The 24,090-nt window shown below is 40.2% G+C and overlaps 1 protein-coding gene across 1 annotated transcript in view; it reads left to right on the top strand.

Annotated features, from left to right (window-relative positions):
* Window positions 1-24,090, top strand: part of SLC35F1 (solute carrier family 35 member F1) — a 405,879-nt gene that overhangs the window by 321,462 nt on the left and 60,327 nt on the right. The window contains exon 3 of the mRNA XM_047103324.1: window positions 8,717-8,844. Coding sequence (XP_046959280.1) covers window positions 8,717-8,844 — 128 coding nt within the window. The remainder of the gene's footprint in view (window positions 1-8,716; window positions 8,845-24,090) is intronic.

Genomic DNA, 24,090 nt, shown 5'->3' with positions numbered 1-24,090 from the left:
CGTTAAAGATACAACAAAGTTAAAATGCGTCCTCCCCCCGCCAAGGAGTGGTTGCTCAAGAAAAGGCATAAACTGGACAGGAGTTTGGGGGAGAAAGATGTGCTTGGTTTTTATGGGTTAAATTTTAATTGTTAGATGATATATATGAATAAATGTGTCTATTACAACTAGAAACATGGGGCAGAGATGTTGGTTGTGTTTGACCATGCAGCAACTTAACATTTATCAGATTTTCAGATTCGTCTTTCAGTTATTCACAGTGACAGTGTTTAGTCATTCATGCAGGTTTATTCTTTCATAAGATGCTCTTTTCCAAGAACATAAAATGCATGCTGAACAGCATACATGTTTTAAAGAAATTCTGGGTGGGATTTGTCTGTGGGAGTTGTTTAGGTCTAATACACTGTTTTCATTAAGAGGTAGAACAACCCATAGCACACAGGTATCAATCAACAGAGTTTAATAGTTGGTATGCAATTTGTTTTATAGGTTTTTAATTTTTTTTTTAATTTTGTAATGTTTATTTATTTTTGAGAGAGAGTGAGCATGAGCGGGGGAAGGGCAGAGAGACAGAGGATCTGAGGTAGGCTCTGCATTGTCAATGCAAAGCCTGATGTGGGGTTCAAACCCACAAGCCATGAGATCATGACCTGAGCTGAAGTCAGACACTCAACCGACTAAGCCACCTGGGTGCCCCTGTATGTGGGTTTTTAGATATCTTGAAAAGTTCTTTTTTTTTTTTAATTTATTTACTTATTTTGAGAAAGAGAGCATGAGAGAGAGAAAGAGAGTGAGCACACACATGTGAGTTGGGGAGGGGCAGAGAGAGAGGCAGAGACAGAATCTTGAGCAGGCTCCACACTGTCAGTAGGGAGGCTGACACGGGCTCGATCTCATGAACCATAAGATCATGACCTGAGGTGAAATCAAGAGTCAGATGCTTAACTGACTGGGCCACCCAGGTGCCCCCTGAAAAGTTCTTTCTTTTAAGGTTTCTTTCTTCTTTCTTTCTTTCTTTCTTTCTTTCTTTCTTTCTTTCTTTCTTTCTCTTCCTTTATTTCTTTATTTCTTTCTTGCGGGGGGGGGGGGTTGGGGGAGGCAGAGAGAGAGAGGGAGAGAGAGAATCTCAAGCAGGCTCCACACTGTCTGCACAGAGCCCGACATGGGGCTCAAACACCGGAACTGTGAGATTGTGACCTGAGCCGAAATCAAGAGTTGGTTGCTCAACAACGAACTGAGCCATCCAGGTGCCTCTGAAAAGTTCTTTATTTATTTATCTTCCTATGTGTTTTAACTATCTGGATGATAAAAGCTAGGCAATCAATTCATACCGATTTTTATATTGGTACGAAGAAGAAAATGTTAGTAATTGTATTTTCTAAGACACATCAAGATAACAGGAAGTTTGGATACTTTGGATAAATGTGCCCCATAAAATTGTATATCTTAGCTTCATAAAAGATGACAGCTTAAAAAATTCATAAAGGGAAGTTTTCTAAGATTTGAGTGATTTGGTTCATGTAAGAAATGGTAACATACACTGAAATACACATGTTGAAAAGTTGAGACTTTTATTTTCATATTACAATGTGTAAACGCTTTTATCTCAGAAGAAGTAATAGAGTTCATAATTAGAGCTAGAATATTGCATTTTAATTATCAATGCCAGAAATGTAACTTTGAAAGAAATAAAATAAACTTACCGTTGAGAAACCTATCCTGTGTGCGATCATTTCTACACATGTATCTTTATTTTCTCCCATTCAACTTACAGTAACGGCTACCACAACCTGATGGGATTATGATTCATCTTTAGCTGCTTTTAGGTATTTTCTTCAAAGTTTTACTAGGCATTTCTGGAAAACAGCCAGATGACTGAGCAGATTTTTAAGGTGCTATTCAGCGCTCTCGCCTTAATAACAAGATCTTACACTGACTAACTTGTCTAAATCACTATGTGGGGCTTAGCTGAGGATGTGTAAACAAGAGAAGGGCCTGGCACAAGATGGCAGAAAACTTGTACGTTCACACAGCCTCCACTCTCAGGGTAAGTGGTGCTATGCAAAGGATCAAAACACTGGCTGGTCCGGGGGAGAGGCATCAAAGACAAGGCCTCAGCTTGCTTCTAGTTTGGACAAATGTTGTATGCTGGCTGCGATGTGACCTAGGGTAAGGGACAGAGAGTGGTAGGTGGCTGAGGCCCGAAGTGATAATTGTGAGGATTCATGTTCCTGGGCTTCCTCTAGGCAGCTCTACCACACATGGTGAGCTAGATGCAGTGGGTGGCTGGAAGGATACAAGGCTTTCAGAACCCTACCCATTGCTATTATGTTCTGTGCACATACCTTATATTAGACATTAGCTTACACACATTACTCATACTACCTTTCGCAGTAGAGGGATCAAGGTTCAGAGCCATTTACCAAGTTACTTAGGACCACATAGCAGAAGGCAGTCTGTGTTCAACCCCAGGTCTGAGATGCAACACGTTACGACCAAGACGCAACTCTGTCTTTTATTCTCGTCCTAATTGCACTGTTTCTAATAGTAAACATGAGTGAAGGAATACAAAACAAAATTTAATCTTCATTATTATTTTTTTTGTATTTCATCCCTATACTCAGGTTCATGTTATAAGGTATAATTGGTTGCAATCCTTTTTGTGAACAACTTATATTTTTATTTCCTCCTAAGTGCATTTATTTGGTTCACTTTTCTGACTAAAGAAAATTGTCTCAAGCTTTCCATTCTAATAAATTTCAGCTTTTAATGGTGAGTAATTAAAACCTCCGTCATCAGTCATTTAAAATTTTTCAGGTTCACCGATTCATACGTAAACACTTCCCTTGGGAATCCTGATAAAGATGATGTTATGGCTTCAGATTGTGAGCCAAGGAGGTGCCGGTTCAAGTAAGGGCTTCGCCTCCCTGTGTAGGGGCTTTGCGTTTGCTGTAGACTCTCGGCAAAGCATGCTGGGTCCTGTTCTTGCATAAGAACACCATGAAAGACCACACCACCCGTGAGAGCCCTTAATGAAAATGTCCCAAGAATAATGCAGCTGTCTTGTTCCCTCTGGTACTGTCTTACAGTGCTGTTACTCTTTACTCAGACTACCACTGGGGGTGAACAAGAATACTATGAATATTATGAATCAGAGATCTGTTTTCCAGGCACTGCCATGAATGTTAACCATGTTTCGGTTCTTGTACAAAAGTTTTACCTTCCTTCATTCAGCATGTATTAATAACCACCACCACCCTGGCCCCACCCATGTGTGACCAGTGTTTTTATGCCTGAGGCTTCAGCAAGTAGCACAGCATAAAACAGTAATTCGTCATTAAACTTCTCTAAGCTACAGAACTTATTTTAGACCTTATTTTATATTTTAGAAGGGCAAGTCTGTCATGGACTTTACATCAGGCAAGGAGACACCATATCCTTGATACTGACTTGATGGTGATTGGGACACATCCTCATCCCCAAGCCGCTTCAGGGGTAGACACACAGCTGCATCATGGGTACTGGCAACTCCAGGGGGCGCCATGCACACGGGCTTCAGTGTGATGGGCACCTCCTGGAGTTAGCAGTGGGGCACCCAGCAGTGAGTCGGGACAGGTAGGTCATGAAAGAGTCCTTAATGAGAAATGTGTGACTCCTGAGGACAATGCCACCGTTACAAATCAGTGAGGCAAAATTTGTACAGTGCTAATGAGTCTGAAGCCCAGTGCCTGATTGTCATGAGTCCAGATCCTGGCTTATCTGTGTGTCCCTTGGGGCAAGTTATTTAACTCCTCCAGGCCTTGATCTTGTCTTCTGCACGTAAAGTTAATAGCCATCTCTACTCTATGGGGTTATTATGAGGATTAGGTAAATTAGTTATTTGTAAGGCATGTGGATGCTGCCTGGTACATAGTAAGTATCCTAGAAGTTATTTGTTACAAAAACTCAAAAACACTTTTGATTGATCATGCTGTTGGTGCTTAGTAAAATTAAATATGAGGGGCGCCTGGGTGGCGCAGTCGGTTAAGCGTCCGACTTCAGCCAGGTCACGATCTCGCGGTCCGTGAGTTTGAGCCCCGCGTCAGGCTCTGGGCTGATGGCTCGGAGCCTGGAGCCTGTTTCCGATTCTGTGTCTCCCTCTCTCTCTGCCCCTCCCCCGTTCATGCTCTGTCTCTCTCTGTCCCAAAAATAAATAAAAGCGTTGAAAAAAAAAATTTTTTTTTTAAATAAATAAAAATAAAATTAAATATGAATGACATGATCAAGATTGCCAGTAATTTCTTTCCCTGTTCTTAATTATTGAAGTAGTTATTGTTGCTGGAGTACTGTTACTTAAAATTAGAGTAACTTTCTTTGTTGCACTGTTCCTAATAGAGAAAAAATGGAAACAACCTAGATGGGTTATTGGTGGGAGACTAGATAAACTGTGACAGATTCATAAAATATGATAATATACAGTGTTTAAAATAAATTAGCTCTACATGAAACAATAGGGATACATTTGTAAAACAATGTTAAATATTTAAAAACCCTAGAAGAATGTTACATGTACAGTATATACAATAAACTTTCATATAAAGTTTAAAAACTTTAGACTATGAAGTATTTTGGATACAAACATACCTAGAAAAGGTGTAACAAAAACATAAACATGAAGGATTCACAATAATATCAAGGCAATGATTTAAAGAAGGAGGGAAAGGAAGGGAATTTGGCAAGAGCAAAAAAGGAGCTTCAGTTTTATCTGTAGCATTTTCTTCCTCAAAAAGAATCCCCAAATTTCTGAAACAAATGTAGCAAAATCAGGTTGGAGGTTACCTTATTATATTGTCCTCTAATATTTTTATTTATATTTGAACATATTGATAAAAATAATAATTAACAGAATGCATTTAAATGCCAGACTGTAATTCTAAAGTTTCCACCCATGGATTTTATTACTGTTTCTAGTTAATTAAAAAAAAAAAAAAAGAAGAAGAAGAAAAATTTCAAAACATTAACATACCACCACTTGTGCTTCTCTTTCTTATGGATGGCCCTATTTCATGAGATTTAGGGAGCGGTTTGGCACAAAGGCTGTAAAGAATGCATTTTCATTATTCTAGAAAGAATTTTAATCACCTATTGTACATCAGTGTTAATGAGAGCCATGTAGACAAATCCCTAAGCAGTCCTTTCAAGGGCTGGATTTTTTGCTCAGCCAAAATGCAAAAGTGCTCTCTTGCCTTCCTGGATAATTCTGCTCTGCAAAAGTGTTGTATGTTTTCTGGTGCTTCAAATGAAACAATATGGAACATTTATTTAGAGTGTTTTGCTTTGCAGACTTCTTCAGCGGAACAGCAAGGCAACTAATCATTCCTTTGAATCTATGTAATGAATTACACTTTGAATATGTTATTGATTGGTAGAACAAACAGCACCATGACCCAGATTTTCAGTCTTACATCATTGAGATGTGGCTGGTATGCTCCGAGTTTGGCAATTCTCTGTTCATTGTGTAAATTAACTGGGACAATGACCTGTGACTATAGAATTGCAGCTTTGCAGTTAAATATGCCATCAACCTTTTGATGTCCTATGTATAGTATATTATGTGTAAAATGGTCACCAAATTAATTGTGTCAGATATTGTCTACATTCTAACTAAAAAACAATTTTCATTGTCTGGAACATGAATGTTTATAGTAGATATATTTTAAGTACCTCAATTTCGATGCTCTTTAGCATTGCTAAGATTATTAAACATGAAATTTATTTATACATTCTGTATTATTTATTGACCACTCACCATATACTGTTGGATCCTAGAGATAAAGTGATGACCAAGGCAATGCCATGCTCTCCAAATTGTTAATAATCTAATGGGTAATAGAGTCAAGAAAACAGGTCATTACAGTGAGATAAGTATTATATGTGGGATAAACAAAAGACATTAAAGAAGCACATCACAGGGAAACCCAGTCCTAGGAAGACTGAGTTAAGAGATCAAGGAAGGCTTCCTGATGGTGGTGTCTATGCTGATCCTTCATTTGGAGACTGAGGAAGAATAGTCCAAACAGAGGAATCAGCACAAGGAAAAGCCCAGAGACAAGACAAGGGAAAGCATACTTTAGGCCAGATGTTCAGTTGTTTCTTTGGTATGAAGAGTCTTCAGTCGTCTGTGGTTATACCTCTTTGGAATTCCTAGCTCAGGTCATCCTAAGCATCGCCATTGGACACCAACCATTTGAAAGTCTTAGATTTGATCCTCAGCTCAATGCTCTGGCCCCTCCCAAAGATAATTACATCAGAATTTGGGGGGACTGGTCCCAGACATTGAAATTTTTAAAAATCTGTCAAGAAGATGGGAATATTCAGTGAAGTTGCGAATCACTAATTTACAAAATAAATTGAGAGGTGTGTTGATTTATCGAATGCGTAGGCAAGTAAGAAAGGCAGAAATGCTGTGCGAGGGCATTGCCAAAATGACCTGGCTGGGAGGAAATAACCTTGGGGATCACATCTACCAGCTATGAATCTAAGTGCAAAACACTAAGAAATGTGACTCATATTCTAGAGCTGGCTCTTGACATATTCAGAGAGATAGCACTTCACACTTTTTTCAGTTCAATTATTTGTTCATTCCAAAACACTTAGCTAATCCTTAGTATATGTCAGTATGCTAAGTGCTGTGGATACATGTATGAGTAAGACAGTGATGTCTTACCATCCCCAAATTCCTAGTTTAGTGAAGAGACAATTTCTAAGTAATTGCAATCATGTGAAAAGACTATTCAGAGCTGGGTACACATTACCCAGGGGGCAGTGGTATCAGACAAAATGGGAGAGAATAACTAAACTTTGCAGGATGAACAGGAATTAGCAATTCACTGAGAGAGATTTTTAGTGTGTTTGGAGCAAAGGATATGAGAAGCGTAGCATCCAAAATAAGGCTTGAAAACTGGGTTAGCTTACCAAAGGTCCAGGGACCTCTCCTTCCTTGTTGCCAACCAGACACGACCCACACCCTGACATTATCCATGTAGCTGGAAAGCTTTGTTTTACGAGTCTTCATAACATTGAAAAGGTCTTCACCTCCTATCGTGGTGACTGGAATAAGACCAATGGTAGAAATTAGGAGTTCAAAGTTCTAACAGTGGCTCAGGGGTCTGTTGAGGTTCCTGAGGACCAGCTTAAGCACAGCTATAGTACTGAAGGTGTGTATCACTGGGTAGCCAACCTCTGAGATGGCCTCCAATGATCTCTGCCTCTTGGTATTCACATCCTTACAAAATTATTTCCCTTGAATATGGCTTGAACTTACCCTCTTCTAAAGAATCAAATAGGGCAGAAGTGTCATTTATGGTAATAGGCTATAAGAAAGACTGCAGGTCCCCCCCCACACACTGCCACCCCCTACCGCCCCCACCCCCCGCCCGCATTGTAGAGAGGACTGAGGCCTGCCAACAGCCATTCTCACTGAGCTTAGAAGCAGATCCCTCTTGGGGCACCTAGGTGGCTCAGTCGGTTAAGCATCCGACTTCAGCTCAGGTCATGATCTCACAGTCTGAGTTTGAGCCCCGCGTCAGGGTCTGTGCTTGTAGCTCAGAGCCTGGAGCCTGCTTCCAATCTCTCTCTCTCTCTCTCTCTCTCTGCCACCCCCACTTTCACTCTGTCTCTCTCAAAAATAAATAAACATTAAAAAAATTAAAAAAAAAAGCAGATCCCTCTCCAGTCAGCCCTTCAGATATGACTACATCCATGGCTGACAACTTGGCTACAATTGAGACATCTTGAATCAGAGGCACTCAGTTAAGCTGTGTCCAGATTCTTGACCCACAAAACTATGAGATAATAAATGCTTCTTTTTTTAAGCATCAATGTTTAGGATAATAATTATGTATTGTGCAGCAATACATAATGAATACAGTCACCATTCACTCAGGGTTTCTACATATTCACCATCCTCTAGGAAGACCTCACAGGTTGGCTCCAAAGAGCTATTATTATTAACAATCATGATTTCCTCTTGAAAAATAAGGCTTATCTCAGGCCTGAAATATGTAAAAATACAGATGAAAAACTAAGGGATTCCAAATCTGTTCTGATGCTATAGTCTTAAGAGGCAAGATGGTGAGGGTTTGGGGCAATATTCAGACCATGATCCTATGGCTCTTTTCCATCTGAGAATGACCCCTACTTCCTTTGTTTCCCATCACCCACACCCCACCAGAATATAATGTTCAGAGCATGTAACGTTCAAAGCTGAGCAAGCGCTCAGGATGGCGTCTTGGAATCTAACCGCAGATCAGCTGCCAAGCATAGGCCGTTGTCATTGAGCTGCCCTCATTTCATTTCTTTCTATTTTACCACAATACTGAAGTTTGGAATGATTTGGACTCTGTGTGTGTATGCAGCCTTTCTGGCACACCTTTCCTTTTATTTTTACATGATGTAATGTGTTTTCCTTGAAACGCTCATGAGAAAATGCTTTGCATGGTGATCTAAAATCCTGCCCAGGCTTCCTCTGGCATAGAAACCAATCCGAAAAGCCAAAATGTACAATAAAAACACGTCGGTCTTGGACACAACTCATTTGTCTAATTAAACTTTTGATAAGGAACAGTAAAAAATACATCATACGGTAATAATTTAGAATCCTTCTAAATAGGCAGTTTAGAACCTTTAGAACGTGTGTTCAGAACCTAACCCCTTTCTTCTTACCTTCATAACACAGGAGAAGAAAACCTCCTGGCAATTTTACGACGAAGGTGGTGGAAGTATATGATCCTGGGACTCATCGACCTGGAAGCAAATTACCTGGTGGTCAAGGCCTACCAGTACACGACTCTGACCAGCATCCAGGTACTGGCGACTCTTCTGTTCTTCGCAGCTGCCTCTGTTCCCGGATGTAGTTTCCTTTCAGCTGAGTCACCTGGGAATCTGAATACTCCTCTAGAAGTGTTACAAGAGGAAAATTGGGTGTATAAAAAATAACTTGAGCTTTATTTCTATGTCTTATTAGTTTTTCTCAATTCGAATGTAATTGGATATCTTTTTCCTCTTTGTTCTTAATAGACCATAAGGATTGACAACGTAGGAAAATATTTTCTAGCTATGAATAGGAGCAACTAATCTTATGTCAGTAGGAGAGTTATTAATAAGCATAAAAAGAGCTATTTTAAGCTATTTAGAACATGTTCATGGACTTTGATTAAGTAATCACAGGGCTTGATAATTTTTTCTTTTAGCTTTCTTTAATGAGGAGGTTTTGCAACCTGAAGGGACAGAATTTCTTGTAAAAGAGTAAGACATAAATGCCTAAATAGCGTTATTCATGAAGATAATCACTGTGTCCTTCCTTCCTCCCTCCCTCTCTTTTTCTTTTATGCACATGCATACACACAATTGCAAGTTTAACTTGGGTTTTCACAATTTGCACCAGGCACCACTTACATTCTTCATTACACCATAAATAATAAGTTTGCCTATTTTTGTTTCACCCTCATTTCTCCTTTTACGGCAATATTATGAATTCTGTAGTCATTCCAAAGCTCCGGGATGAAAACAAAACATTATTCATATAACAGTTTACTTAGACTTGATGCCACAACAACATTCATGCCATTCTAATAATTTGCTTAGAAACAACAATAACAAAAATGAAGAAACAAACAAGCAAACCAACCCCCTAAACAAACTGAGATTATATGGACTGAATGGGAAGCTATCTAGAATGGGTTTAGATGGGGCTGCAGGCTTCTTCCCACACGCCCATTGAGAGACAGAAAGGATGCTTGTCTAGACCCCTTGAAGAAAAGTCCAGAGCTCTGATTGGACCGCAATGATAACAGGGAGATGCTGGGACCTAATTGGCTTAAACTTGGACTCCCCAACGCAATACAGGATGAGATTTTTCTGATTGGTTTAGACTCATGTTTTTCAATAGGAGTACCACTGGCATTTTAGGGGGACAATTTTTCATGATTTGGGTCCCTTTCCTACTTTATTGGTCATTTAATATTCCTATCCCTTGACCACTAAATGCCAACAGCATCTTTTTCAGTCGTTATAACAACCAAAAGTGTCCCTGCAGATTTCCAAATGCCCTCTGGCAGAGAGGTATCATGTCTGCTTAAGGATCACTGGCTCATCAATCAGCACTCACTCCTGGAGTCAGGGTGGGAGCAATCCCACTGTGGGAGAGGAGAGGTGGACAGATGCTGGAAATCAGCTGTAGAGCCTCTGCGCCCAGCTTAACTCTTACTCACCTCAACAAGCCCCACAGCGACAACTGATATCTCTCTTTTGTGCTCCCATGGCACTTTGTCTTCTAGCTCTGTCTGTAGTCTGTCTTACCTAAGAATGATGCCTTACCTAAGAATGATTCCTACTTACTCCACCAAACTGTGAGGTTTTTTGTCACCACAAGAGTGATTTCTTGCTCACCTTTGACTTTCTGGTACCTGGTAGAAAACCCAGCACATGCCAGGTACTCAATAAATGTTCAAAGAAGTTAATTCACCTGCACTTATTTCTAGTATTTGGGGGCATAGAGATTCCCAGCAGTTCTCTACCTAAATGTAGAGACCTCCAGAATGTCCATACAGATGTGGTGGGACAACGAAGAGACAAATGTTAGCTTTGTGGCAGAACTGCGCCCATTAGCCTAGAATCAAAAACTAGAAATGAGCCTAGGGGAGTATGAGGAGAATTCACACTTTGAAAATACAGTTGACTTTTTGTTTTTTTTTTTCTTTCAAGCATTGAAAAGTCACAACCAATTGCTGGTTTCTTATGGGGCTTTTTCCAAAAAATGTTTAAAGTTTATTTATTTTGAGAGAGAGAGAGAGTGTGTGTGTGTGTGTGTGTGTGTGCACAAGCTGGGTAGGGGCAGAGAGAGGGGAGGAGAGAGACCCCCAAGCAGGCTCCCAGCTTTCAGCACACAGCCTGATGCAGGGCTCAAACTCATGAACCATGAGATCATGTCCTGAGATGAAATTAAGAGTCGAATGTTCAACCAATTAAGCCACCCAAGCTCTCCCTTCAAAATTTTCATTTTGTTTGTGAACAGTGACAATTTATTCTTAACAACAGGTCCCCTGGTCTTCAGGTGTTTAGTTCAACCCATGTCATACACCGCCATCCAAATCCATCCTGCCAGCTCTCTCAAATTAGTTGTTTAACACCTATTCAATGCTCCATTCTATGAAAAAGTTTATCTTAACTCTGTAGAGAGAAAGAAAAATAATAATTCTACTGAAATATCAGTTGGTCTTCATTGTAATTTAGTTAGCAACAGATAGCAGAAAGAAAAAAGCAAGTTGAAGCTAACAATTCTAGAATTATTTTTGCCACCTACAACAAATAAACTTATTAAATAATAAATGGTCAGAACAGAAGGAGGCATTTGTTCTGGGAACCATGTATGTACTGCTGTTTAGTAAGTTAATTTACTTGGTAGAACTAACAAAGATCAATAATTTTCCCTTGATTCTATAATTTTTATTTTTGTCAGCCACTCACAGAATTCACACACATTTATTACTGGATGGGTTTGTATGTAGAACCCAGAAAGAACATCACTATTGTGGACAATTGTTTTCTCTTCCATTGGATAAGGAAACATAGGCATATACAATCATTGAGTAGCTCTCCACTTTTCTGAATGTTATTGTATATATAGTTTTGTCTCCTGCTACCTTTGGTGATGGGTTCAGAGCATGACTCGTGGGATCTTCATTCTTGAAAATTACACCAAGCATGAGAAAATGTTAGATTTGTTTGATTTTTCTGTGTATACATATATTGTTTTGAAACTTTCTTTCAGCTTAAATTGGCCACCTCCCGTTTTCTTTTGGAGTTTGCCATAAATTAATTCAGCTTATAATAAGCTTATAAAACCTTTATATAAGGTTTTATATATAAAAACCTTATATAAATATAAATATTTATATTTATAATATAACAATATTTATAAATATATAAATACAAATATATATAAAGGTTTTATACAAAAACACCAAGTATGGCAAGAGAACAGATGCCTAAGTGCTACAGTTTCCAAAGGAGGCAGAGATGATGTTTATCTCCAAAGGCAAGGAAGTATCCATTCCTGTGGTCTATAAAATTGGATAAAGTGTAGAGAGGATAAAATGTGGGTATAGCTTTGCACCTGGAGTGAAGAGCATGACAGAGTTTGGGGGAAGGAAACCCAATGAATATGATTGGAGAGCAGCTGTTCCAGTTTGATTCATCTAGTCACTTAAAAAATAATAACTGAATACTTCTACATTCAAGACATCGTATTAAGTGTGAACAAAGTTGTGAGCAAAAACAGACACCCTCTGTATTCTCATGGAGCTTCCACTCAGATGGGGAAGGCAGGCTTTGGTCAAATAATCAAGGGAATGGATGTATAGTTATAACGAGGGATAAATGTTCTCAAGGAAAGTGTTTTATTAGAACGGTTGTCAAAACAACCTGACCTCAACTGGGGAGTTGGGGAAAATTTTCCTAAAGAATTGATAGTGGGGCTGAGATCTACAAGAGGAGTGGAAAGAGGTCCAAGCAAAGAAGACAATGTGCTCAACGCCCTGTGTGGGAAGGTCTGTGGCAAGGATGAAGTTGTGGACAAGGTCATGTGGCTGGACACGGAGAATGAAGAGTGGTACAAGATGGCCTGGAAAAGGAGGCAGGGGCCAGACTATGAGTCGTGATGTCCAGGTCAAGGGTTTGATTCTTTAGGCCAAGTGCCAGGGGAATCCAAATGTGAGTTTTTAAGAAAACTTGGGCTCTGGTGTAGAAAACAGATTGAAGCAATGGATTCTCATCAATAGAATAGAGGACGAGAGGAATGTAGAGCTGAAACTCTAAGTTGAGGCCATGTTATGAGAGGTCTTCAATGGCAGGATAAAGAGTGTGACTTCATTTTATAGGTAACAGAGAGCCATGAGAGTTTCTGAGGAAAGAAATGATAGGATGTGACCCAGTAGCCTTTTTTCAAAGCACTTCTGTTTTAGCAAGACAGCCTTCATTAATAGTTGGCAGAGCACCAAATACTTTCGTTTCCTGATTCTCTTAAAAACAGAGACATAAAACAAAAAGACATGAAGAGCCTCTCTTTGCTTTCTCCTCCTGCCCTTTCAGTACATTCACCAAACGTAGGGTTAAATGTCACAAACAACTGATACATGAAAATTGAGAGGAAAAATATACATTTTTCAATTTTTTTAACATTTATTTATTATTGAGAGACAGAGCATGAGCATGGGCAGAGAGAAGGGGAGACACAGAATCCAAAGCAGACTCCAGGCTCTGAGCTGTCAGCACAGACCCTGATGGGGGCTCAAACTCACAAACTGCGAGATCATGACCTGAACTGAAAGTCAGACGCTCAACCGACTGAGCCACGCAGGCACCCTGGAAAAGTATTTTTTTGAAATGATTATAGACTCACAGGGAATTGCAAAAGTACAGAGTTCTTTGCACCATTCACAAGCTTTCCCTAACGGTGACATGGTATATGACTTTAGTATAATGTCAAAACCAGGATATTGATATTGGTACAATACGGTTAACTAGACTACAGACCTTGTTCAGTTTTCAACCTCTTTTCCTTCATGTGTGTATGTGTGTGTGTGTGTGTGTGTGTGTAGTTCTGTGCAATTTGGTCCCACATGTAAGTTTGTTTAAACACTACCACAAACAGAATACAGAACTGCCCAATTACCACAAAAGAACTCCCTTGTACTATCCCTGTGAAGTTTTACCCAACCCACCACTGCCATCCTGGTCATCAGGCAACCATTAATCTGTTCTCCATCTATATGATTTTGTCGGCAGGAGGGTGCTATGTAAAATGGAATTATGCACTATTTAACCTTTTGAGACTGTTTTCCTTTCCAACTACGCATAATGTCTTTTAAATTTTTTTTTTCAACGTTTATTTATTTTTGGGACAGAGAGAGACAGAGCATGAACGGGGGAGGGGCAGAGAGAGAGGGAGACACAGAACCGGAAACAGGCTCCAGGCTCTGAGCCATCAGCCCAGAGCCCGACGCGGGGCTCGAACTCACGGACCGCGAGATCGTGACCTGGCTGAAGTCGGACGCCTAACCGACTGCGCCACCCAGGCGCCCCATACGCATAATGTCTTTCAGTGCATCCAGATTGTTGCATGTATCAATATGTTATTCCTTTTTATTGCTGAGTAGTAGTCCATGGTCCAGGTATACCAGGGTTTGTTTAACCATTCACCTGTTGAAAGCCACTTGGGTTGTTTTCATTTGGAGCTTTTACAAAGAAAGGTGCTATGAACATTCACTTGCAAGTTTTTGTGTTAACACAAGGTTTCATTTCCCTGGGATAAATGCCCAAAAGTGCAATTGCTAGATCATATAGAAAGTGCCTGTTTGGTTTTAGAAACCGGCAAACAACTTTGCAGTGTGGTTGTCCCGTTTTACATCCCCTCCCGCAATGTAGGAGAGATCGGTCGGTCTCCATCTTCGCACCCTCATGAGCACTCGGGGTCATCATTATTTTTCATTTTAGCCATTCCAAAAAGTACATGGTGATACTTCATCACGGTTTTCATTTATAATTCCCTAGGGGCTAATAATGTTGAACGTCTCTTGGAAAAAAAAACTTTAACTTTGCCTTTATAGTCGGAAGCTAAAGAAAGTTAACAACGGCAAAAGAGGTAACATATTAAGGAAAAAGATGATGGAAGAGAGACACTGAAGTGAAGAAATCCAGCTGTTCCCTTTATTATAAAAGAAAGAGATTTATAAGGATTGTATTCTAAAGACACATTTGTGGGTTTGCATCTCTTGACTTGTGGAGAATGAATAGATTGTACTTGTGACTTTGAGAAAGATTAGCAATGACATTTGGATAAATTCTAAAAGCTATGCTATTTTTATAACGGTGCTATATGAACCATTCCAGTAGAAATACCAGCTTTACAACTTCTCGCCTAAAGATTATTCATCTTTTTTCAGCCACGTAGTACTAAAATGCAAACAGATGAAACTAGTGCTTCTGTGAAAGAAGAAGAAAGCTGGTCTCTTCAAATGTGGTATTTGGTAACTAAAATTAACTCACATTGGAAACGACTTACGGTACTCTTGCTGGTAGCCATGCTGAAGGGTCTATCCTCTAACACATCCCCTCCTTCACACGGTGCATACTTCAGAGCCCTTTCCATTCTTCAAGCAGTTGACATCGGGAGCAAAGCACGAGAAAGAAATACCTCTAGCCCTGGTTGTCTGCTTTCTGTTCCACTCCTCTGATTCAGGCACATTAGGACAGGATGATACAGAATGCAAGCCAGCCTCCCCCGTGCACAGCGCAACGTCCAACCCTGAGACTAATTCTACAGAGCATACGCATGCAGCATGGGCACGTAACACACACATCATGCTACAGCACATGCACAACACATGTGTAACATACAAAACATGCTACCGCATCCACACGTAGCAGTTTGTCTCATCGCTTTACATCACTCTCAGGCCTTTGTGGGTCTTCTCTTTGTGTATCAGACTTAAGGTAAGTTGTATCAGACACAAAGAAAGGCTGGGTAGCGTGTACCTTGTTATGTCTAAAATTTAAGTCGTGTGAATAGACTTGCCCTACCGACGTGTTTATTGATTAAAAAATGCCTGTGCTGCGGCTAGAGGTTCGGGGTGCAACTACAGACCAGACTCCAGCCCTGCTGTGGGGCAGTGGGCAGCTGCGTTAACAGTTAGGATATGACGTGGCAGTGTGATGAAGAAAGTATGCCTTGTTTAGTGGAGACAGGAGAGTGATACTGCTCATCCCCAGGAGTCACATAGCTGGGGTCCCATAGTCCAGAAGTTATGATACATGAGACAAAGTCACTAAACTTCTTATTTGTAGCCAACTTGAATTTCCGCCCTGTGGATGAGCCCAGAGACAAAGCACGCCTATGCACATTAGAAACAGTTTCATGGGCTTGAGTTTACGATTATGAGCTCAGCTTTTAAGAGTGTATTTCCTTCTTTCCCCTTGCTGTTTTTACCTGTCCCTGGTGCAAGACTGTGGCAGTTTATGACTATTCAGGAGATATTTTAAAGTGCGTTTAAAAGCAAAGCTTTAAAAGCAGACAAAGTTCTTGCCTTAAAGGGAATACAATATTCTGAATGTCTTTCAGGTTTCTTAGATCTGGACTTTTTATTCTCATGATTGTAGAAATAAATATGCAACACTTCAAATCTAAATATTTGATTGAGCACTGCAGGTTTCCCGTCAGCCTTTTATCCTGAGAGAGAATATAGACCTTTGCCCATCACCAGAGGGACTATCTTCAATCTCTCCTTAGTTCCATGACTATGCCCATCCCTGAACCTGTCTTTAAATGTGTTCTGTAGGGGCTCCTGGGTGGCTCAGTCGGTTAAGCGCCTGACTTCAGCTCAGGTCAAGATCTAGCGGTTCGTGAGTTCAAGCCCTGCATTGGGCTCTGGGCTGACAGCTCAGAGCCTGCAGCCTGCCTTGCATTCTGTGTCTCCCTCTCTCTCTGCCCCTTCCCACTCATGCTCTGTCTCTTTGTCTCTCTCTCTCTCTCTCAAAAATAAATAAACATTAAAAAATTTAAAAAAAAATGTGTTTTGTAGAACTGCCTTCTACAGAAGAGAGCTTTCATATTATACTTCATTGACTTGGGCTCCATGGGCTGGCCCTTCAGATGCCACAGACAAAGGCATTGGGAAACAAGAGAGCACCTGTCTCCCTCGCTTCCACTGTAGTCTCTAACAGCCCTGCTTGCAGGAAAGGAAAACACACATTGGATCTTGTCTTCACTCTCTTTGTTTCTTCAGCTTCCCTTTTCTTATGGTAACTGCCATTTTCTACTTTTTATGATAGTTGTGTTTTTTTACATATTTCTCCCCCCGCCCCTCTCCTCACCCCCGCCGCCACATGTCTATAAGGATCTTGAAGGTGGGACCTGAGTACCTGGTACACAATAAGCACTGAATACATTTCTGATGTTTGAATAAATGCAGATGCTATTCATCTTTGTTTTCTGCACAAGATCATGTACACATAGATGCCAAAATGTATGAAATACTTGAATACATAAGTTAAGGAATGAAAGGATTAATTTCTAAAGGTGAGTTATGTGGCAAGACAGCACAAATGACCTTTAGTAGTTTTATTATCAGTAAGTTTATTTATTCATGCATTTCTCAGATATGGAACTCTAAACACCTCTTAAGTATTCTATTATTCTCTGGGGATATAAAGATGATGAAAAAACTGTCCCAGGTCTCAAGAAGCTCAAGTGTTTTTGTTTGTTTGTTTGTTTGTTTGTTTGTTTTAATATATGAAATTTATTGTCAAATTGGTTTCCATACAACACCCAGTGCTCATCCCAAAAGATGCCCTCTTCAATACCCATCACCCACCCTCCCCTCCCTCCCACCCCCCCACCAACCCTCACTTTGTTCTCAGTTTTTAAGAGTCTCTTGTGCTTTGGAAGAAGCTCAAGTGTTATAAGCATTGCCTCAATACAGATTCACTCATGCTATTCTTAGATGTTCAAAGCAACTACATCTTCTTTATATCCTATAATCAATCTAATCTTTTCAGTGAACCTTCCCCCCCAATGCCCTCAAGCTGGCTAAATAGCAGTGGGTGCAGGGGAAGGTCTGATTCATTATAAAAACTACTAATTTCTTGCAGTTAAAAGTTTTTCTTTGGATAGCTGAGTTGCTTTTGGACAAACGCTCAGAAGTCCCTTCTTCCATACTCGCTTCTGAGATGGTGTGTGAGTGGGTCTGTAGTGTGACCTGGTGACCTGGGACCTTGTTGGTCCTTTGGCTTCTTTCCACCATAAGGCAGCCCCCCAGTTGTTGGGTGTACACTTGCTGGATTGAATACGCACTCTGTGCCTGGCATTCTGCTGGCCTCTGCTGTTCACTGTGTCCCCCAGCAGTCTCCCTCTCCTTGCCGACTGCCCCTCTGATCCCCGTTGATGCTGCGGGCCTCTAGGTATCTGGCCGTGAAGGCATTTGGTCTCCAGCCTTGATGGTCCCTGCCATATGGAACCTCTCACCCCACCCCAGGGAAGCCAGCCTTCACCCCTTTGCAGAGCACTAAGACTTCTGGCAAAACAGGAGCCGAAAAGGATTCTGGGAGTTAGAGTGCTCTCTGCTAACAACGCTTCACCTTCTGTTCCCTGCAGCCTCTTCAGGTTGGTGTGGCTGTCCCAAAAGGAAACCATTGCTTTGCTTTCAGTGTCCTCTCTAACTATCTAGTATTTTTTCTCCCTCTGGGACTGCAATCCCAAGAGAGGCACCTCTGGACACACGTGACTCAACACTCACTTCTCCTATGTTAATTTCCTTTTCTCTTCCCATAGTCCATGGTGGGAGAGACAAGCTTCCCATCCTCTTCCTCTTTAGCATGGACTCTTTGTTTCAAATCCTCCTTCCAAGGAAGAATTACAGAATTTAGAATCTCTTCTCTGTCCATGAACCTGACTCTAGACCTTTCTTTGCTAAAGAAGTCAGGAAAGTCAGCTTGGTGTTTGAAACCTGATGAATGACCTCTCTGTTCTAATAAAGGACTTGTTGTCTTTTTCTTCATGGCTCGGTTTTAAATGGGGCATGATTGAAGGGGGAAAACTAAATTTCCAAAAAAAAAAAAATTATCCTATTTTGCTGGAAGACAGATGTATAGACAAATTACAGTGTGAGCAGTAGTAGTGAAATGGAGCTATACACAAATGCTACCGGATTACAGAGAGGAGGGACTGAAGCCACCAGTGACAGAGAGGACGTTCTGGAGGGGACAATTCAGTGGAGTCTCTAAACCTAGGTTTTACTGACAGCATGAATCCCACAGTAAAATGGGGCCGCTTGGTTCCCTGGTGTCAGCTCCAGTGACTCAGGTAGACAGGTTATAAGTAAGTGAGATGCCCTTATATGTTTGTTTTCTGTCTGAGCATCAGTTTTCCCATTTACAAGGATTTAAAAACCTGCCTCCTGGTGTGGTCCTGTGTGTGCAAATGTAACACTGCATTCAATGGTCCTGGTTTCCCCACTGCCCCAGGCAAAAATAATGCAACAAACAATATATTTTTCTGATCCTGCCATCACCTCTAACACCTTCCTCAGTGAAATGCCTCTGTCCTTCCCACAGACAGAACTCTCACTGGTCTTCCAACATTCTTAGACTCGTCTGAGATCCCTGTGACAGTTAGTCGCCAAGCCAGGACACCTACCACTTTAGCCATGCCTCCAACATGTGGTAGTTGCTCAATAAATAACCAGCTCCTTTTACTCACATAGTTTCCACTTTGTGTATTCTTTCCATTAATCCCATCTGAGAAAACCAGTCCACACTCTCACTCTTGGGCAGCAAACTGAAGAAAAGCAATGACAAATGTACAGTTGTGTACAAAGTGATCCAGGTGAAAGACTGCTTGAGACACAAAGAGGAGGTTAGGAAACCAACATTTCAATTAGCTTTGCCACTGATTGATTACTGTATTACCTTATGTAAGACCATTTGCCAGTCAATAAAAGTGAAACCTCATAAAGATGAATGAGATCGCTTCTAGGTACAAACAAAATTCTTCCAACCCACTCTGGTTGGGAGTGAAAACTTCAGGGGAAACTGTACAAACAAATATGGTAATGTCCTACTTGGAATCATGTTTTCACAGCACTAGGGGCTAAACAAACCTTAAAGCCATGCGATACCGTTGCTTGACATGTAAAATCAAGAGAATTTTCTCCTGTGGTACAGATGCACCACCTTTTTTGCAATGAACATGTTCCTGAAATACTCTTTGTAAATAAATTTGTATAAATGATTTATATTTTTAACACACTGGGAAATGTACAGTGTATTTCTTGTAAATTGAAAAATCATTTTGTAGTATGAATAGTCACTATATTTGTTTCTATAGGTATTCTTTCCAATATACTAAGTTTGTGAAAAGTGAAACACTCTTATAGTTCAATATTATACCACACAAACAAGATTCATCTTTTCAGAATTAATGGCCAAAATGCCTATCTTATTTAGTGGATAAGAGTGAATAGGGCAAAAGGGAAGACATAGGAAGCTCAGCCTTGGATATCCCCAAGGCTTCAATATATTCACACACAGAGATTAATCTGTTAACCACTGCCCGCCTTACACCTCCCAAAAGTGCAAGCTGTCCACAGAAGAGAATTGGTGGAATTGTGGGTAAATGGACACTTTTTAAAAATGCTTTACTTATTAATTTTGAGAGAGAGAGAGAGCACAAGTGGTGGAGGGGCACAGACAGAGGGAGAGAGAATCCCAAACAGGCTTAAAGCTGTCAACGCAGAGCCTGATGTGGGGCTCCATCCCACAAACAGTGAGATCATGACCTGAGCCGAGATCGAAAGTCAGGCGCCTAACCCAGGAGCCCCCAAATGGACACTTCTAATCAATGTTTTCACTCATTTAAAAAGGAATTGCAAATAGATTTAGTGAGCACCTCTAAATTGTGTTTGTGGGTGTGTGTGTGTGTGTGTAAGAGAAAAAGACAGGGATACAGAGGACAGGGAGAAAACAAGACTGAAACAAAGAAAGTATGGTATTGAAAGCAGGTCTTCTAATGGCCAAGTAAATAAAATTTCAAAACTCAAATTTTTCTGTACTTTCAAAAGTTATGACTTATAAGCCTTAAAAGAAACTAACTAAATTTTTAAAAGTCAGGCTGTTCCAGTATGGTTAGGCTATTTCACTACTGGGCGTTTACTCAAAGAACACAAAAACACTAATTTGAAAGATATATGCACCCTTTTGTTTAGTGCAGCATTATTTGCAATAGCCACGGTATAGAAACAATATAAGTATCCATCAATAGGTGAATGATAAAGGAGATGTGGTATACACACACACACACACACACACACACACACTGGAATATTACTCACCTGTAAAAAAGAATGAGATCTTGCCATTTGTTTCGTGTATGGGCCTCAAGGGTATTATGCTGAGTGAAATAAGTCGGACAGAAAGACAAGTACCATATGCTTTCACTTATATGTGGAATCTGAAATACAAAATAAGTGAACAAATGAAAAAAAAAAAGAAAAAAGAAACAGAATCATAAATACAGAGAACAGAGACCAAACGGGTGGTTGCCAGAGGGGAGGGGACTGGTTTACGGGCAAAATTGGTGAAGGGGATGAAGAGTTACAAAATTCCAGTTATAAAATAAGTAAGTCACAGGATGAAAATTACAGAATGGGGATATAGTAAGTAGTAGTGTAATAACACTGTATGGTGACTACGCTTACTGTGGTGAGGGAGCTTTATATATAGAATTGTTGAATCACTGGGTCAAATACTTGAAACTAATATAACAATGTTTATCAGCTATATTTCAAGTTTTTAAAAAGTCAGAGTTTTCCGATTAGCCATTCTTTAAAATCTTGCCAATTACAGTATGCTCATTGCCCAAATGTGTTCATTTGGCCTTTAAGGGATTTTTATAAATAAGAAATCATTTGATAGAAATTTAGTCATGTTTTTATTTCCAGTCATCCTCCCTGCCTTTCCCCAAGCAAAATTCTATAAGTAACGTCACTGATAATTTTTCATACTTTTCTCCAGGTAATTATTTCCCTGGTTTATTGAAACACTAAGATTATTAATAAGATGAAAGAGAGAGTAAGAGATTTTATGTGTTGGTTATAAGATTTGAGAATTTTTTTAATACCACTGATCTAGTTTGGGCTCATTTAAAACACAATGCTATACCCTATAAAGGATTTAATTAGGGAACACAATATGAAAGGATAATGGATTTGAAAAGAGCTAGTTTGTAACAAATAACTTCCCTAATTAGACACTGTAACATGAGAATTAAGAGTAGGCAAACTCCAAATGGTTTATCATTAGAAGCATCTTTCTATATAAGGATCCCCTTTACTTTTCAACTAAAAATGTCCTTGAGGTAATAATGATATTTTACTATGTAAGATATAAACAGAGTGGTTTGGTAAACATAACCAAATTTATACCTTCAAATTAATATTCCTCAAAGGGCTTTTTATTATACATTTGCTTAGATGTGTCTACCATTGTTCAAATTCTGTGGAATTTCTTTGACATCTTCAGAGCCAATTTTAAATCATGCAAATTTCTTTATAACTTATCCTTCCTTTGGTTCCCCAAACTATTATCTAGCTTAATCCAGCATTTGTGTTCTATCCAAAAAATAAAACCTACTCTCAAAGAATTAGTGGCTGCTTCCATTAAGAATATTCCAGTGAGTGTTCCAAAGGTGATTTCAGAAAGTTCAGAATGTCTTTGAGCAATGAAAACTTCATTAAAATACACCCATGACCTTCCAGAGTGACTACCTTGAATGACAACCATGTCCGGATTGAATGAATTCCAGTGTGTTAAAGAAGATTAGATATGTAAACACCTGCACACCCTGTTCAATAAGTGGCAGGGTTTTTTTTCCCCTTAAAAAAAAATCCTCATTATTTTCAAGGCACACCTTTCATTATGCATGAACACAGCTGGTGTAATAGGCAGGACAATGGTCCTCCAAAGATGTCAGAGATCTAACCCCTGTAATACGGTACTTTACCAGACAAAGGGACTCTTGCAGATGTGATTAAATTAATGAAGCTGAAATGACGAGATTATCCTAGGTCTTCTGAGTGACCTCAGTATAATCACAAAGTCCTTTGAAAAGAGGAGCCAGAGTCAAAGGTGGCAGGAGATATGACAGTGGAAGCAGAGATCAAAGAGTCAGAGAGATATCTGAAGATGCTACACTCCTGGCTTTGAAGATAGAGGAAGGGGCCACAAAGCAAGGAATGCAGGTAGCCCTAGAAGCTGAGAAAGGCAAGGCAAGGGATTCTCTCCTAGAGCTTGCAGAAGGCACACAGCTCTGTTAACACCTTCGTTTTCGGACTTCCCACTTCCAGAAGAGTAAGGTAATGAATGTATATTGTTTTAAGCCGCTAAGTTTGTGCTCATTTGTTACAGCAGCAATGGGAAACTAATTCATTGGAGACAGTATTGAATTCCTCCCCACCCCCAGGCAGATTTGAAGGTACTAACCTTTTAAAGGCTGTCTCCAAAAGGAACCAGAAACACACAGAGCAAGAGCAGGCTTTTTTGCCTGTCTGTGTCATTGTTTCCATTTCTTGAGAAGAGATCCTGCCAAGGACCTAATCCCTCTCTGTGGTTACTAAGATACCAGGGTTCCCAATGCCACCTACAGTGTCTCCTTGGAGGAGCATTTTGATGCTGTCTTGTCAGGGATAGATGCACAGGAAAACACTCCTGCATCACGACTGACTGGGTGCCTTTACAGAAGTGCTCACTTTGACTCGATCACTGCACAAAATTCACCTGTAATAAATACATCAAGTAGAAGAGTGTACTTGCGCTTTAAAAAAGAAAAAAAAAAACGTGAGAGCCTGCTTACTTTGGCAATGCATTTGAATAGATGTGTTTGTTAAGAAATCATAAATCAGTAAAAGTCTATGAGGTGCATTAAGAATGAAGGGTACAGTCTTAAAGCTGCTGAGACTTTTTAAGACTCAGATCATGACAATTCTAAAAACACCAACCTCGGGGTACATGGGTGGCTCAGTCAGTTAAGTCTCCAACTTCATCTCAGGTCATGATCTTACAGTTTGTGAGTTTGAGCCCACATCGAGCTCTTTGCTGACAGCTCAGACCTGCAGCCTGCTTCGGATTATGTATCTCCCTCTCTCTCTCTGCCCCTCCCCCACTCATGCTCTGTCTCTGTCTCTGTCTCTCTCTCTTTCTCTCTCTCTGTCTCTCTCAAAAATAACTACACGTTAAAAAAAAAAATAAAAACATCAGTCTCTGAGAAGACAGCAGGAATTATTTCTGCCCTTCTTCCTGTCTTCCCTCTTGCTTGTATCTTCTGGGTCAGGGGCCATTTCCAATTCAAGATCCCTTGAACAGAAAGACAGAATACAGTTGAGTATTTTTCAGAGTCATCAAGTGGGAAGCTCTGTGGTCAGTTTAGGAGTTTGTGACACCATCTGGGCCAGAGAATGAGGACAGGAACTAGCAACTGCACGGAGCACTCACCTTCAGCTCCTT

The sequence above is a fragment of the Lynx rufus genome, unplaced genomic scaffold, assembly GCF_022079265.1.
Source record: "Lynx rufus isolate CCGP_SWC_20201006 ecotype Redwood Valley unplaced genomic scaffold, mLynRuf1.p SCAF_6, whole genome shotgun sequence".
Lineage (NCBI taxonomy): Eukaryota > Metazoa > Chordata > Mammalia > Carnivora > Felidae > Lynx > Lynx rufus.
The sequence above is the reverse complement of the archived record's forward strand: the minus strand, read 5'-3'. Positions and strand labels throughout refer to the sequence as shown.